This window comes from Vanellus vanellus (genome assembly GCF_965231255.1).
Source record: "Vanellus vanellus genome assembly, chromosome: 18".
In the NCBI taxonomy this organism is placed as follows: domain Eukaryota; kingdom Metazoa; phylum Chordata; class Aves; order Charadriiformes; family Charadriidae; genus Vanellus; species Vanellus vanellus.
In genome coordinates this window covers 2457128-2472830 of record NC_138923.1, presented here as the reverse complement: position 1 = coordinate 2472830, position 15703 = coordinate 2457128, and the positions used below count along the sequence as shown (strand labels likewise).

At 57.4% G+C, this 15703-nt stretch overlaps 1 protein-coding gene across 1 annotated transcript; it reads right to left on the bottom strand.

Moving 5' to 3' along the window:
- Positions 1 to 8090: 8090 nt before the first annotated feature.
- On the bottom strand, positions 8091 to 14950 carry LOC309679501 (glutamine synthetase; the record flags this gene model as incomplete). The annotated part of the gene is made up of 6 exons (XM_082492829.1): positions 8091 to 8830; positions 9727 to 9926; positions 11114 to 11241; positions 12155 to 12301; positions 14013 to 14174; positions 14746 to 14950. 6 exons carry the CDS (start codon positions 14948 to 14950, stop codon positions 8509 to 8511), a joined length of 1164 nt encoding a protein of 387 aa, XP_082348955.1. The 3' UTR covers positions 8091 to 8508.
- Between the last annotated feature and the right edge of the window lie 753 nt (positions 14951 to 15703).

Here is a 15703-nt window from a genome sequence, read left to right as displayed (position 1 = left end):
AAGGGACAGGATGGCACACCAGCAGTGCTGGCCCTGGGGACATGCCATGGGGGGGGACCCCAAAGCCACCCAGATCCAGGCATGCAGGGGAAGGAGTTAATCTCTCAGCCCAAGCTGCTGTTAGAGCAGTGCTCTGCCTGAGGGCACTGTCAGCCGCTGAACATTTTTCTTTGTGAAGTAATGCTTTCCAAAAGAGTTTGCTGTCTGGCTGCATCATGGGTGGATGCTGGGTGGAAGAGCAGGGGGGGCACAGGCATCCCCAACCAAGGCACCTTGCTCTTCCTACCCCTGCTAGTCCCTGCACTCACCCTCTGCCCGCAGCAGGGCTGCCCTGGAATTGTTCCTCTTTGGGTATTTCCCTTTTCCCAGTTAATATTGATTTGGGTTTCCATGAGCTAATACACAAGACTCAAAGGTCGCTGGTCTGAGGCCACCCAGACTTGTGACGAAGCAGGTGAGTCACATCTGACAAACCTACCTTGGCTGGAGCAGGACACATCATTAAGAAGTCCTCTACTGCCACGGCATGAGTAATTTCTGCCCCATCCACACATCCGCATGGTGCTGCTCGCAGAAGGAGCTGGTGGAGGCTCTGCCCATGTTAGAACCATGTGCTGGACATCTCCTACCAGCCCACAACACTGCCAGGTGAGCTGGTGGCAAATAAAGTAGTTGAAGATGGGTCTACAACCCATTTTCACCAAGTGACCAGGCAACAATGACACTTGTGCAGCCAGCTGCTTTGTGGCCCTTGTACTGGGCCAGTTGGCAAAAATCAAACCCGCTGTCCCCAGGGAGTGACGAGCAGAGGACAGCAGCTCATGACAGATTCAAGGAGCAGCTCCTGGGACACTGCTCCTGCCAGCAACCCCCAGCTCTCTGCACGGAGGATAACTGCCCAGCCCATCTACACAGGTCCATTGGGAGGTGCAGGGTGGCAACAGAAGAAAATACACCTGACTTTGGTGTGGCCCAGGGCTGGACCTGGGTGCAAAACCGCCCCGGGGAAGCAGCCAGCACCTGCCACCATAGGTAAGTGAAGGCAAAAAGCTGTGGGTACATCCTCACTGCTTTGTCTGCCTCCACGCCACTTATGCTGGTGGGAGCTGAGCGTGGTGAGCTTCTGCATGTCCGTGTCTGCTCTGCCCACACTACCCCTGTGAGGGAAACCTGCCAAGCTATCACGCAGTTTACCCACTGGGACAGCGTGTGCTGAAGCCACCATGCCACCCCAGGGACCTGTCCTAGCACAGGGGCCCAAAGGGGCTGAGCCAAGCAGCACAGAGGCAGTGGCAAGAGCCTCTGGTACCCAGGGGAGGTACAAGGGTGCAGCCTGGCAAGAAAGAGGCAGAGAAACACCCAGCGGGCGCAGCCAGGCAGGCAGAGCACACGCCTTGGAGAGCCACAGACGGCGATCTAAGAGATCTAAGATTACCCATTAAACTGAAAGCAAAGAGCAGATCAGTGTGTTACAACAGCACAACCGGTGAGCAAGCGCAGCAAGCCAGCTCGGGGCAGACCAGCAGTGAGCTGTGTACAGGACCCGGTAGCCTTCCCTGGAATGCTGGGAGAAGGACTAGGCGCCAAAGAGCTGGTGTAACAAGCCATGGGACCCTTGTCTGAGGACAAGGAGGAAAAAAACATGGTATGCCTGATTAATACAGCCAGGATGGCTGTTAACAGCATGCTTCAGTTCCCTGTGAATATGGGGGTGAGGTGGAAACATCCCAGGCTCAGTGTGGGTCCATGTCCTGGATTAAGCTCCATGGAGAAGACAGACTCATCCTAGCTAAGACTTCCCAGATTGATCTTATTTCACTATTCTCCCCGGGGCTGGTGTTTGCCTTAGATCAGCTGCTGCCAGATATTGTCAGAACTTTTTACTTTCCCTGAGCTACAGCATGACAGCTGTATTTCCTCATTCTCCCTGTATCCTGTGAGCCCGAGACGGTTTAGGATGAAACCGGTTCTTTCACTAGCAGCTCTGTTTCCCCAGCAGCACCCATCACCTTTGCATGCTCCTCCCATGGGCAAATATTCAAAGCCCACTCCTCTCTACAGCTATTTTTACACTGTCATCCTAACGCCCGCCTTGCATTGACATTTCGGCCACTGAAAACACCTACCATGATGTGAATCAAGGCCAACAAATGCATTCGATTTGTGTTATCACAGCTATCAGCCTACAGCAGCACCAGAAGAAATTGCTTCATTTGGGTTTGAATCATCTCTCCACCAGACACCTGCCTGACTACAGGACAGCTTGACCTGTCCCTCCTGCTCTTAGCAAGCTCTGCCGTGATAATTTCCCCGCTTGCCTTCCCTTGCTGCAACCCAAGCACCTGCAGGAGCTGCAAAGAGCTGAAACAAAATGGGCTTGAAAAAGAGAAAGACATCCCGGCAATTGCATCTCATCTTCCTCTGCAAGTACGTTCCTGCTCATGGCACCCCATCACTGGCATCACTTCTCAGCTGCTGTAGGAAGCAGGATTGAAGAAGAAATTGAATTCCTCAGACCCAGTTTGCCACTGCCTGTCCCCATGCACAGTCAGACTTCTCCAGTGTGCACATCCTGTAGGGTCCAGTTTTTTTGTTTCCCATCTCCTCACACGTGCCTGTGCACAAGGTGGCACTGTGGGAAGCTGACCCCATACTGGAAACTTCTCAGTGTTGCAACAGAGCCCTGCAGAGACTGACACTATGACAATGCAGAGCACATGTCCTCCCACCTCAAGGGCAGCCAGAAGAAATTTAAGGCTATTGTCCCTCTCTCTTAAGCCTGGCAAATGCCAAGGCCACATCCTTAGCAGCCTTTAACCAGACAGATGTGCAGTTTCAAAAGGCAGCAGGACCAACAGATACCAGTGAGGAATCTGGTCCTGTACCTACCCACCAGCAGCACCTGAGAAATCAGCTGCAGCTTCACAGCTCCACCACTCCTGCACAGCTTAACGGGTCACCTCCCTCCTCCACACCGGGCACCCCCGCGGTGGGTACCACCAGCCTCCGAGGACCTTGCACTGAAGAAGCACAGCAAGGGTCACCACAGAGGAGGTCCCCCATCCCAGCAGACACTTCCCTCTAGCACCTATATCCCATAGTCCCCCCCATCCCCCTTCTCCCCATGCAATATTTTCTCCTGTAGCCCTTTGTACAGTGTCCCCCCCCCCAGGCACAGCAGGAGCCAAGAGCTCCCAAAGGTCCAGGAGGCCAGAAGAGACACCACAGCTACAGGGCAGAGTCTCACAAGCAAGAGCCACATCCCTCTGCTCCCAAGCATGGCAGATCCAGAGATAGTAGAAAGGTTCAACCAGGAGCCCAGACCCTCAGGAAAGTCCCCCACAATGAGGTGGGTCTAAAATCAAGCCAGAAAATCAACCTGCAGTTCAGGATCAGGGTCAGTGAGGGTAGTCAGGGTGAGACACAGCCTGGTGATCTTCTGGCAGGTCCACAGCAGTAAGACGGGTCAAGCTAGGAAATCAGTCCATGGGTGATGGTCTGGGAGACCAACACTCCTCAATACAACCCAGGCAGGGAGTGATGGCCCTGGCAGAGCTTAAATAGACCCCCAGGGTCCATGGGCTGGGCCTCCAGGTGAGGCTGGTCAGGGCCATTAAAGCCTGTTAGTGCCCTGACACCCTGTGCGGCTCTTGCCCACCCCCCCCCCCACCCCCCCCCCAGCTCTCATGGAGCCCCCTGCCTCCAGCTGGTATGGCACTTTTTGTAGTTTATCTGTCTCATCAGTAGGACTGGGTGCTCAGAGGGGGTGCTGGGGTGAGCAGAGGTGGCTGCTCCAGGTCATTAAGGACTCGTTTGTGGAGGCTGCTTTAGGGACACCTGAGGGAGCAGATCTTTCTCAAGCCAACCATCAAACCGCTGCTGTGGGCTTCATGGCGCTCCTCGATGAAAAAATCTCCTCCATGCAAACCAGCAGTGCCTGCTGCAGCTGGGACCACCAAGGCAGACCCTGCCCCGTCCTCGCCAGGGGCCCGGGGACTCTCTGCCTGTCCCATCGTGGCTGAGATGAGCAGGAATGGTGCAGTCCTGTGGGGGCTGATGGAGACATGGGGCTGATGGGGACACGGGGCTCACCTGCTCTGCATGGTACCAGCCTCTGCTGGCTCCTCTCCCAGGGCAGACCCTTTGGCTCCTCTTACGCCCAGGTGCAAGCCCCAAATTACCCTCCGCCACTCACCACAAAGTCACCCGTCCCCAGTGCCCCTAACCAACCCCCCAACAGTGGGTGCTGCCACAGGGCATCGTGCTGCTCGTGATTGCACTGCGGTGCATCACCCAGATGCAAAGCAGGCAGGGGGTGTAATTGCAGCTGCTGCGCCCATGTAGTCCCCCCAGACTAAATCCCCCTCGTTTTGTGGATGAGGTAAGTGACCGTCTGCTCCCAGTGCCCTGCCATGGTAACGGGCTTTCCTGGAAAGTCTAATTGCTGTATCTTCCCAGCAGTGAGCCAGCGACAGGTTTCTGGCAGCCTGCATGACCCCCTTCCCCGCACAGCACCTGTGGCCGAGCCCCATGCTTGCATGTGGAGAGGGGTTTGAGCAGCGGCGATGCCACGCGAGTCAATCACATACATGAGAAGACCCATCGTGCATTGCCAGGGGCTGGGCTGCATCACCCTCTCAGCAAGACACTGCTGTCACCCAGGGTGTCCCCGAGGACCTGGAGCTGAGGGTGGACTGCTGGGGCTCTTTCATCCCATACTTTTAGGGACTAAATTGAGCTGAAAGCAGCGGGCTGCAAACCCAGCACCAGCCTGGTGGAGGTTGACCACCTACCTACGTGCCAGCCGGGCTCCTTGGGAGTGAGGTTCAGACCAGGAGAGCCGCGCAGGGCCAGTGGGGGGCCAGGACCAAGCGTCCCCCAGCCAAACCTCTCCCAGACTCTGCTCCTGGCACATCGGGTGCCGCTGCGTGATGCCTGTTCCCCTCCAGTTGTGGCTGCATTTCAACAGCAGTGCATTGCTGGTAATGAGCCGTGTCTCTCTGCGAGCTGAGAGCCTTCGAGATCAAAGATGCTCTTATACAAAACCAAAATATGATCACTGGCCTTTAAAGGCCAGACTAAGCTTCTGAGGGAAAAAAATTCAATTTTCTGTAGATCTAATTTGAAACCATTTTAATGCTCATTAAGATCGAGAGACCCAAGCAGATTGTGCAGGCTGGGAGATGGGGAGGGGAAAAAAGAAGTTATTGACATTTTAGTTTAGGTCTTTATTCTACCCACAGCTCCCTACTTCTGGCCAGCGGCTTTGAGTAATGCTATTGTTAGCACGAGAATTGTAATTCTAATGTCCTTTTTATAACAGGCTCAGAAAAAAAAAAAAAATCCTGAAGGCTTTGACTGAATTCAGAGTAATGGAATTTATAGCGATGAAAAGAGATCTGAAGATGGCGAAACCTGCAAGCCCCCGCGCCGATGCTCCCCATCACGGGGTGGTCACCATGCTCGCCCGCCCTGGGTGTCCTCCTCTGCAGCGCCTTCCTGGGGCGCTCGGTGGTGGGGGATGAAGGATGGCACCACAGTGGACACCTGGTCCTCTTGTGTCCCAGCTTGGCAGCCCGCCGGAGCTGTCTGCCGGAGCCACTCATCAGTCTGCTGAGTCGCAGCCCCCGGACCCCTGTCCCGAGGGGTAACGCACCCCTCGGCAGCACCCAGCTCTGTGCCTCCACGATGGGATGGCTATAGGAAAGAACCCAAAGGGGTATTTATTTGCCACTATCTGTGAGTGCTTGTGCGGAAATGCAAGATTTGGTAAAGGCGGGTGCGTCTCTCCGGCGGGTGAGTGCGTACGGTGGTCCTGGGGGTGGTGGGCACCGCCAGAGCCTGAGAAAAAGGGGCTTGCCGGCATCGCCCACCCAAGGCTTTTTTAGAAACAAGACTTTTGTCAGCCGGCTCCTCCGCCCTCTCCCAGCACAGCCCCGGGAGCAGCCGGGCAAAGCCTCGGGCGGTGTGTGCCTGCGCCTGCGGAGGGCAGCAAACCCCCGGGAACCGCCGCCGGGGCCCGCATAACCCTCCGGCCCCGCGTCTGCCACCCCCGCGGGCTTCGCAGGCCCCTGCCCAGTCTCCTTGGGGGGATCTTCCGGGAAAGCCCCACCTAACGATTACCCAATTTGCAGCAGCCTCTCATCCTGGGGAGAATTCCACCTGGGGGTCCCGGCACTGCTCCCACCCATCGTGGTCCGGCATGGAGCACCGGGTGATGCTGGGTGCTCCTCCCAGCACCGTCCAGCCCTCGGATGGGGATGGGGACACTGTTTCCCCCCATGGCCTCAAGCCCCGGCCTGAGGGCTGGCTCCATCCCCAGCACCTGCTCCGCTGGCTGAACCCGCCTTCGACAGCAGTGGGCACACCAAAACGAGAAGAAAAGCTCTTGTGGAAACTTGCCAGCGTCCTTGTTTCCCCTGTGCTGCAGGGCCCGTGGGTGGGAATCACTCCTGCTTTAGGAGAAAAAAACCCAACCTGACATATGGTTTCTGGCTCATTTTGACCTCAAAAAGTACAAGCAAGATCTGTGTTTTGGCAAAGGATAGCTTGAAAGCATCCAAGCGCACAGCAGCTCCAGCTGCATGGGGACTGGTGGGCAGCATCCCCAGCAAACAGTGGCCAGGCCTGATCCCAACTCAGGGAAAATTCCTGGCTGTGGCTTTGGGTGAGTCCTTGGGTCTCCACTGTCGTCTGCCAAAGAGGAACATCCTCTATCAGAGGGGAATCGCAGGGTGACAGCCGGGAACAGGTACAAAGTGTTCGGATGTACCACAGTGCTGTGTCCGGCCAAAGATGTATGCATGTTGGCAATGCAGATTCACATGATTCCCCAAATTTAGCAGGGGCTGTACAGCACAGTATGATGAAAGCTGAAGTACTTTAAGCCACTGGTACAGTCAGGGAAACAAACATGAGCCTTCCTGCTCCAGATTTAGCTCTTCATTGATTTTCCAGCTGCATCCAGCAGTCGCTGTCCCAGTGCTCAAATTACCCATTAAAGGCATCACAGAAATGAGAGGAAAACAAGACAGCTTTGTGGGTTTGGTGAAAAACGTTAAACATCCCAAACAGCAATTTCTGGAAGAAAAATTTGTCCTTCTTAGGGCGGGGACCGGGTTACATTTATTCTTGAACAGCTCAGAGACACCGAGGGCTCCTGGCTGCTTGCGGTCCAGGACACGGCCACTTCCCCGGCTCCCGCTGCCCTCGCTCCGCTCTCTGCTGGCAGCGCCGTGACCTGCAGGAAGGACTTGGGGTCCTCCATCTCAGCTCATCACCTGAGTCGGATTCAAAGATAAAGGTAATACCAGTTTCCCCATGACTGCACTGGAGCAGACATGATGTCCCCTGTCCGTTCATGCTGCTGGTACCTCTTGCCTCCAGGTAACACCCCCGTTGGTGATTGCAGCTGGGTCACATCCTGCGGGTCTGTCCCAGGGACCTGCCCCGCCTCTTCAAGGTGTCCCTGGCACGAGAGCTGTCCCCTGCGCTTGCATCCGACCCCTCCCCACAGTTGCAGCATGGAGGGACGCCCAGGACCTGGCTGCTGGAGATCCTGTTGACACATGGACGTGTCCCCAGCTGGGGGTTTTTGCTCCGTGAATAAAATATATGACCCCGCCTCGTAAAGAGGCTCCAACCACAGGAGCTGTGCCACATCCCTGCGGTTCAGTGGGGCATTGCCCTGGGGTGCAGCAGGGGGACGTCCCCGGGGCTCCGCTCCCTCACCCAAAGGCGTCCTCAGAGGGGAGGGCTGCTGCTGGCTGTGCCCAGTGCCGGGCTGGTTTTGCTGACTCAGCAGCGCACGCCCTGTGTAAACGCTCGCCAGCTGCTGCCCCAGCCGCTGTTTGCTCAGCCTGCGCCGCTCTGTTTGCCTTTCGGGGGATCACGATGGAAGGAGATGGCCTTTCGGCTACCAGCAAATGGGACAAAGCAGCTCCAGGCACCTGCCCAAGGGGTCCTTCAGCATCTCCGCTCCTCCAGCCTCTGCCCAGGGTTGGTGCAGGCTGTTCAGTGGCTGCAACCCATCGCGACCCAAATTAAACCCTCCATGGAGCTCTAGTTGCTACAGAAAAACGCACCCGCCGCAGCATAACCCGGCTGCCACGCAGCCAGGAAAATTATTTATTATCATTTCCTTGCAACAGAGATACGGAAAAAAAGCACCCGCCCTCCCCAGGTGCAAACAGCAGCAGCTGCAGCTTCCACGTAGGGATCTATGTACATCACAGTGTAAAGTCCATCGGGAAAAATTTCAATCCAAGTGTTAAAAAAAACCTCCCCACATATGACCTAAAACCAGGAACCAGAAAAAAAGTGGTTGAGAAAATAGGTTGGGTCCCTCCCTCTTACTATAAAATATATATATATTTCTAAGGCGACGTTTCACAAAACCAGAAGCGAGGTTCCTAAAGAGTCTGAGCTTGCAGCCGAGGACACCACAGGGGCACAAATCCCACGTGAGAAGCTAATGTAGAAACAAAAACCTCCACCCACCCCACAGCCTCAGTGGTCAGCATAGTCCTTGGTCTCCACCCCGGTCTCGTTGAGCACTGTTGTCCTCATGATGGCCTCAGTGACTGCATAGGGGTCGCAGTTGGCTGCCGGCCGCCGATCCTCAAAGTAGCCGTAGCCATCCTGGCCTACCTGGCGCGGGATGCGGATGCTGGCACCTCGGTTGGCCACACCAGCAGAAAACTCGAAGATGTTGGATGTCTCGTGGTGGCCAGTGAGCCGCCGGGAGTTGTCCCTGCCGCCCCGCGGGTCGTAGACGCAGATGTGGTAGTCGTGCCGCTTGCTCAGCTTCTCGATGGCAGCTTCGATGTGTCTGTGGGAGAGGAGAACGGGGTTGGGTTTCTCAGTAGGTCCATTTAGGGGGTGTTCCCACAGCCAGAAAGGCTGTCATCCCCTCCTTCTGTGCGGGGACGAGGACAGCCCAAGGGACACTCTCATATGACCGGCTGCTTTTAAAACAAGAAGAGCTGGGACAGCCCCAGCACTGCCTGGTGCAGCCCCCCAGGTAGCGAGACACACGTGCTATGGAGAGCTGCCACATGGCCAAGGACATCCCAATGTACCCTGGTGGCCAAGAAGGCCAATGGCATCCTGGGGGGCATCAAGAAGAGTGTGGCAGGAGGTCATCCTCCCCCTCTGCTCTGCCCTGGGGAGGCCACATCTGGAGCACTGTGTCCAGTTCTGGGCTCCCCGGGTCAAGAAGGACAGGGAACTGCTGGGGAGGGTCCAGCAGAGGGCTACGGAGATGATGAGGAGACTGGAGCATCTTTCTGATGAGGAAAGGCTGAGGGAGTTGGGGCTTTTTAGTCTGGAGAAGAGAAGACTGAGGGGGGATCTTATAAATGCTTATCAATACTCAAAGGGAGGGTGCCGGGGGGATGGGAACCGGGTTTTTTCAGTGGTGCCCAGTGACAGGACAAGAGGGAACAGGCACAAACTTGACCACAGGAAGTTCCATCTACACATGAGGAGGAACTTCTTTCCTGTGAGGGCGGCAGAGCACTGGCACAGCTGCCCAGAGAGGGGGGGAGTCTCCCCCTCTGGAGCCATTCCAAACCCGCCTGGACGTGTCCCGTGCCACTGCTGGAGGTGCCCCTGCTCTGGCGGGGGGTGGGACTGGGGGAGCTCCAGAGGGTCCTCCCAGCCCCCCCCCAGTCTGGGATTCTTTAAACCTCCCAGGTACATCCCAGGGACCCCCCCAGGACTCACTTAAGACCCCCTTCTCTCCTCATCTCCTCGGTGCTGTAGTTGGTGTGACACCCAGCGCCGTTCCAGTTGCCGGTCATTGGTTTGGGGTCCAGAGTAGCCACAACGCCAAAGTCCTCGCAGACACGGTGGAGGATGAACCGAGCCATCCAGAGGTGATCCCCCATCTCGATGCCTTCACACGGGCCCACCTGGAATTCCCACTGGAAGAGGCGAGCGGATGCGTTGGTGAGGATGGGCAGGTTCGTGCCTCCCCAGCCATCACATCCCTGTCACCCCCTGGCACGGGCTGCCAGCCTGGGCTACGGCTGAGCTTTACCCCTCAAGAATCAGCGATGGGGATGAGGAGCATCGAGTTAAGCAACAGGACAGCTTTGGCATGCAAAAAAAATTGGGAATAAACTGCTTATGACTAAATAGAGCAAATCGGGGAGGGGGATGTAAATCAAAATGGAGGTAAATAAGCACCACGCCTGCCTTCGAGGCTGGTGCTGGAGCCGCTGGCGTGCTGGACCCCCCAACCCACACTGCAAACAGGGCAGGTGACTAACGACGACCCTGTTAGTCCTTCTCCAGGCTGCTCCCTCCCCGGCCGGAGACAGGGTTGTGCCACCCACGGTGACTAAGCAGTGGGTGACGCATTTACAGCTGCTGGCATGGCCTGGCCGAGACCGAGCCCAGGATGCAGAAAGCAGCCAAGAAGGACCCTGAAAAAGCCAGGGCAAACAGCAGGGTCGTTAAAAGTCCTGCCTCAGCCACACTGCAGATAAGGCCCCCCCCCTGCTTATCGCCGCCACATCAGCAGCAGGAGAGTCAGCGATTCGCAGGGCCAAATCGCCGGCGGTCAGTCTGGCCACCCGCCTTAACGCAATCAGGGAGTCCCTCCGGCTAACTCCTAAATAAACCTAAATCCCCCACAACTGCTTCCCAAGGCTGTGTCCCACCCGAGCTTCCCAGCTCCAGGGGTGGAGAAGCAGGACGCAGACACCCGTCGCTCCACATTCTGCTCCCGCAGCCCATCCCAGCTCACCCCGTCCCCCGCGTCCATGCTCCACAGGGGAAGGAAAGCCGAGGGGAGCATCCAGCTCCGCACAGGCTGCCCGAGCTCTGGCTGAGCTGTGCAAGGAGTTCACTGCAGTTTGGCTCGGCTGCGATTTCACTTGCCTGCCCCAAAAAGGAGGGATTTGCACGCTGGGGTGAGTTAGGAGAAAAATCAAACGTGCACATTTTCATCCGAGCAGCGCAACTGCTCCTATCTAGACAAAACCCATGTGGGGAGTCACTGGATTTGGCATTGCAGAGGAACTGGGAGTTGCTGGGTTATCCCAGTCTCACACTAACTCGCATCCATCAGTGGAAACAGGGGCTGCGCGGGGCCGTCCCCACATACCTGGGAGGGCATCACCTCTGCATTGGTGCCACAGATCTTCACCCCCGCGTAGAGACATGCCTTGTAGTGGGACTCCACGATATCACGCCCATACACCTTATCTGCTCCAACCCCGCAGTAATAGGGGCCTGGAAAGGAAAGAGGAGTCACCACCCAAGTAAAGCTTTTGGGAGCAACAGCAGCACTGCAGCACAGTCCCACGGCTCCCAGGTACCAGCCACCATCTGCAGAGGATTTATGGGAATTAAATGGTGCATTGAGCCACCGACCCCTGCTCCAGGACCAGCAGCGGGAGCAATTCATCTGCACAACCTCAGCCTTATCTAGGGCAGTTCAACAGGACTTGTAATGCATCAACTGGGAGGTGGCCAGGAGATAAGGAAAGCTTGGCTTGGTCTGCCCCGCGGCACCTCACTGACCCTCGGAGCACGTCAAGCGTCCGAGATTGTTCTGACAACAACCGACATTGTTCATGGCTAGAAAATTCAACTTGCCGTGGTTTTATATGGCTCTTCCTCATTCAGGCAGGTCAGATGAAGATCTTCTCCCCGCCTGGGGGAAGGGAGATGTTGAAAGTGGCCAGTCTCCACAAAAAGGCTGATTAAGTCAGGTTGGGAAACCACTGGCCCTCTCCCAGGAGGCAGCTGAAGCTCTTGGGGCTCGCTTCCCGCTGCAGGAGGGCACAATGTGCTGGCCCTTTCCTGAACAGCCACGGGGAGGAGGTTTTTCCAGCCCAGTTCTCCAGCCCTTGCCAAACAAGTCGTGCAGCTGAGCTGTTTGTGCAACTGGGGTCCGGCGGGAGCGGCATTGCCGGCCGGCTCACGTGAGCTGCGGGGGAACCGGCACTCTTGGCAAACAGCTCCTGACCCCATTCTGGCTCCTGACCCCATTCTGGCTCCTGACCCCATTCTGGCTCCTGCCTGGTGTCAGCCGCGATTGGAAAGCTGTGCCCAAGGTCGGGGATGGGACACCTGGTGCCGGGCAGCAGCGGGGTGGGAGCCGAAGGGAGCACTTGGGTTGGGGAAGGGAGGGAGCACTTACCCTGGGGGCCGGGGAAGCCGTTGTCGGGCCAGCCGTAGGGGTGGCCATTGATGCCCAGCAGCGTGTACTCCTGCTCCATCCCGAACCAGGGGTGGCTGTCTTTAACCAAGTCCATGACTTTCTTGCACGTGTGTCTCAGGTTGGTCTCTGGGAGCAGAGAGGTCCAAGTTAGACCCACGTTGTTGGCAGGCACCCACCATGTTCCGCTCCATCCCACTCAGAGGTTGAGACTCCACCACTGCCAAGTGCTTCCCACAGAAGCCTTAAGGAAACCAGCGAGCAGATCCCCCCTTTCTGTGACGTCCTCTGCTCACTGGTTTCCTCCTTGCAGAGCTACTCCATTGCCACAGCATCAGGCCACAGAGGTTTTATTCACCTACTCCCCAAACAACCACCAACGGTCCATGAACATCCTCCTCTCACACCGAGAGACCAGGAGCCGTACCCCAGCCCCATCCTACAGACATCCAGATCTGGAAACAGGGATTATACATCTCCCATCACTACTTCACCCCCTCCTTTTTCTACCAGCCTCAGCTTAATTATCCTTATCTTTCTCCTGCTCCACGTTTTTTCTTAGCATCCAGGCTGGCTGACCGTGGCTTGGCTCTTCGTGGTGGCAGCAGTGCTCAGGGCAACCGGGGCTTTGCCAGGGAGATGCAGATATCAGAGAACCATCCTGATATGGGACAACGTGCCAGGCAAGGGGAGGGAGAATTTGGACCGAAACAGCAGTACTAAAACTGTTGTCACAGGCACAGGCAGCAAATTCTGCCTTTAAATCACAATAGAAGACCCCAGAGCAGCTGCAACTTAAAGCCCAGGGTATGGGACTGGAAAGGAGCAGTGACATCTCCCATGCACCGATGGGAGCCCCCAGAGCCCCCACAGCCCGTAACCTCCACGGAGCCCACCCTGGGAAGAGCTGGAGGGTGCACCCCTCATCTGCGGGGTGTTGCAGGGCTCTGGGCTGAGCTCTCTGCCCCGCTCCAGCCCCAGGAGCTCCAGGGCCAGGGGCTCTGCTCCACTGGAGGAGCTGCCGGGCAGGAACCTCAACCAAGACACTTCCCCCGCAGCTGAGAGGCATGACGCTGTTTGAAGAGGAACCAGCCCCGTCTTTCACCATCGCTGCCTGCAGCCTCTCCTCTCCCTGGCAGATGTGTGCATCACCCTGCAGATGCCATGTCCCTCCCCCCACGCACCCAGCAGGGACGTGGCCCCACTTTTCCAGCAAATAACCAGTTATTTGCCAGCAAATAACCCCTCGGGGAGCCCCTCGGCGTGTCCCTGCAAACCAGCTCTCCCTCCCCTGTCTGGGGCTTTATCAGACAGACTGGACAGACACCGGGACTGCAGACTTCTGCCTGCGGTGATAAGACCAAGTGCCGGCACGCTCTGGGGCTGCTTGCAAAAGGTCACTCTGAGCCAGCCCACGCCACCACAGCACCTTCTCCCTCCTTCTCCGCAGCCACCCATCAACAAGGAGAGCGGCCATGAACCCAGCACATTAAAATCCGCTGCTGCTTCCAGCTCCCGCTCCCCCGCCATAACCCCGCAGCCCTGGGGGCTGGGTGCGTTCAGGCTCTAAAGCCGGGTGACGCCTTCGGCGCGCTCCAGTTGGCGAGCGCCGCGAGCTCCACGTCTCGCTGCTCTTCTCCTCACCCTGCGCTGCTCAAACAGGTTCCTGCAAACAACCGCCACCACCAGCGCTTGAATTTCGGAGCCTCGGGCCAAGTGCTCGGTGCTGAGCATCTCCCCACTGCCAGCAGCCCACAGCGAGCGGCCCCTCGGAGGGATGGCACCCTAAATAATAAGGGGGGACCCTCAGGAGCTGGGGTTGCACGCCGGCGGTGCTCACCTGCAGGTTTTCTGTTGTACTTCAGCACTTCACAAAGCACCAGCTTGTTGGGGTCCAGGCAAAAAGGGTCCCTGAACATGCAGACGGGCACCAGGAACATGTCGCTGTTGGAGCCCTCCGCCTGCGCTGTGCTGGAGCCATCAAAATTCCACTCGGGGACATCTGCGAGGCAGGAGGGGGACAGAGGGGGGAGTGGGATTGGGAAAAAGTATCTCTCATACGGATTGCACCAAGTGCTGGTGGCTTAGACCTGGGATGGAGCACCCCGAGGGCACCAAGTAGCCATGGGGCAACAGCCACAAAGTTTTTCTGGCACATCCCTGGAGCCCAGCAGTGCTCCCCGAACATCAGTGTGTTCACCTCCCCCAGCACCGTCGGGGCACAGGCAGGATCGGACCCAGCTGCTTCACCTCCCTCCACCAAACCCCATCCGGATGCCAATACGTCTCCACACCTGTTTGCCCAGTGGAAAGGGGCGAGGATCTCATCCTCCCCTTCCCACCCAGCGCTAATGACAGAGATTACCGATTAAGCAAACCGCAGCGACGCAGGCCAGATATTTACCCTGCCGTTTGATATAACCCCACGAGACAACTGCAGCCAGTGCCACGCAGCCAGGGAGAGCAAGTGCCAACTCCCACGCTGCCCAAAGCGCCCCAGAACTTTTCCCTGGCAATACTCGGGGCCCTCCACCATGCCAACCATCATCTCGAGGGAGAAGCAGTGGTGTTACCTTCGACGCTCTTGGGCTCCTTGTCGAGGGTCCTGCTTTTGCAGCGCACGCCCTCGCCGCTGCCGTCGATCCAGACGTAGGTGACCTGCACCAGCCCGTCCTGGGGCAGCCTCATGTATTGCTCCCGCACCAGCTTGTTCAGCCTGGAGCTGTGTGACACCGACATGGTGACGGCCCTGCGAGAGCGCGCAGGTGAGTACGGCATCACCCCCAGCCCGTTTCCCACCCTTTATTTTAAAAGCAACCCCTCCCACCCCCCCAAAAAAATAACCCCCAACCAACCTCCCGCCCGGCCGCCCCCGCGGGTGCTCGGCGCTGCACAGGCAGCCCCGGCTGCCCCCTCCCCGAGCGCAGCCGTCCCCCCGCGGGACTCGAACCCGCGGCCCCGCCGCTCACCGGCCCCAGCGCTGCCCGCGGCCGCGCCCGCCGTCCTTTATACGCGCCCGCGGCCGCCCCAGCGCGGGGAGGCGGAGCGGGGGCGGCTCCGCCCCGAGCTGCGGCCCCCACCCCCGGGGTTACCGATTAAAAACGTTTGTTATGATTTTTTATTTCTTATCAAAGTCTTACTTATTAAAACCAGTGCGTATCGCATTGTTAATACATCGCTTTATTAATAAATAACAAGTTACTTGCTAAATAAATTGTTATTTATTAAAAAATAACAAGTATGGCTCATTGAAAATATTATTCACCACCTCCTGCCCCCATGCGTGCGCTCCCTCCTGGCACTTTGTTTTTATAGGGTTGCCCTCTTACCCACGAGCGGGGGTTTTGCCCCCCAGCCCTGCTCCGGGGCGTGGGGTGCGGAGCCGGCGAGGAGGGCACGGGGCGCTCCCCCCGGGCACCCCGAAAGGCTCACTGGGACCGTACCCTGCGGAGGTGCGACGCCTGGGAATGGATTGGGGTACCTGGCTGGCTCTGGGGACACGGGCAAGCAGATGCCCAGCAGCACTAACAC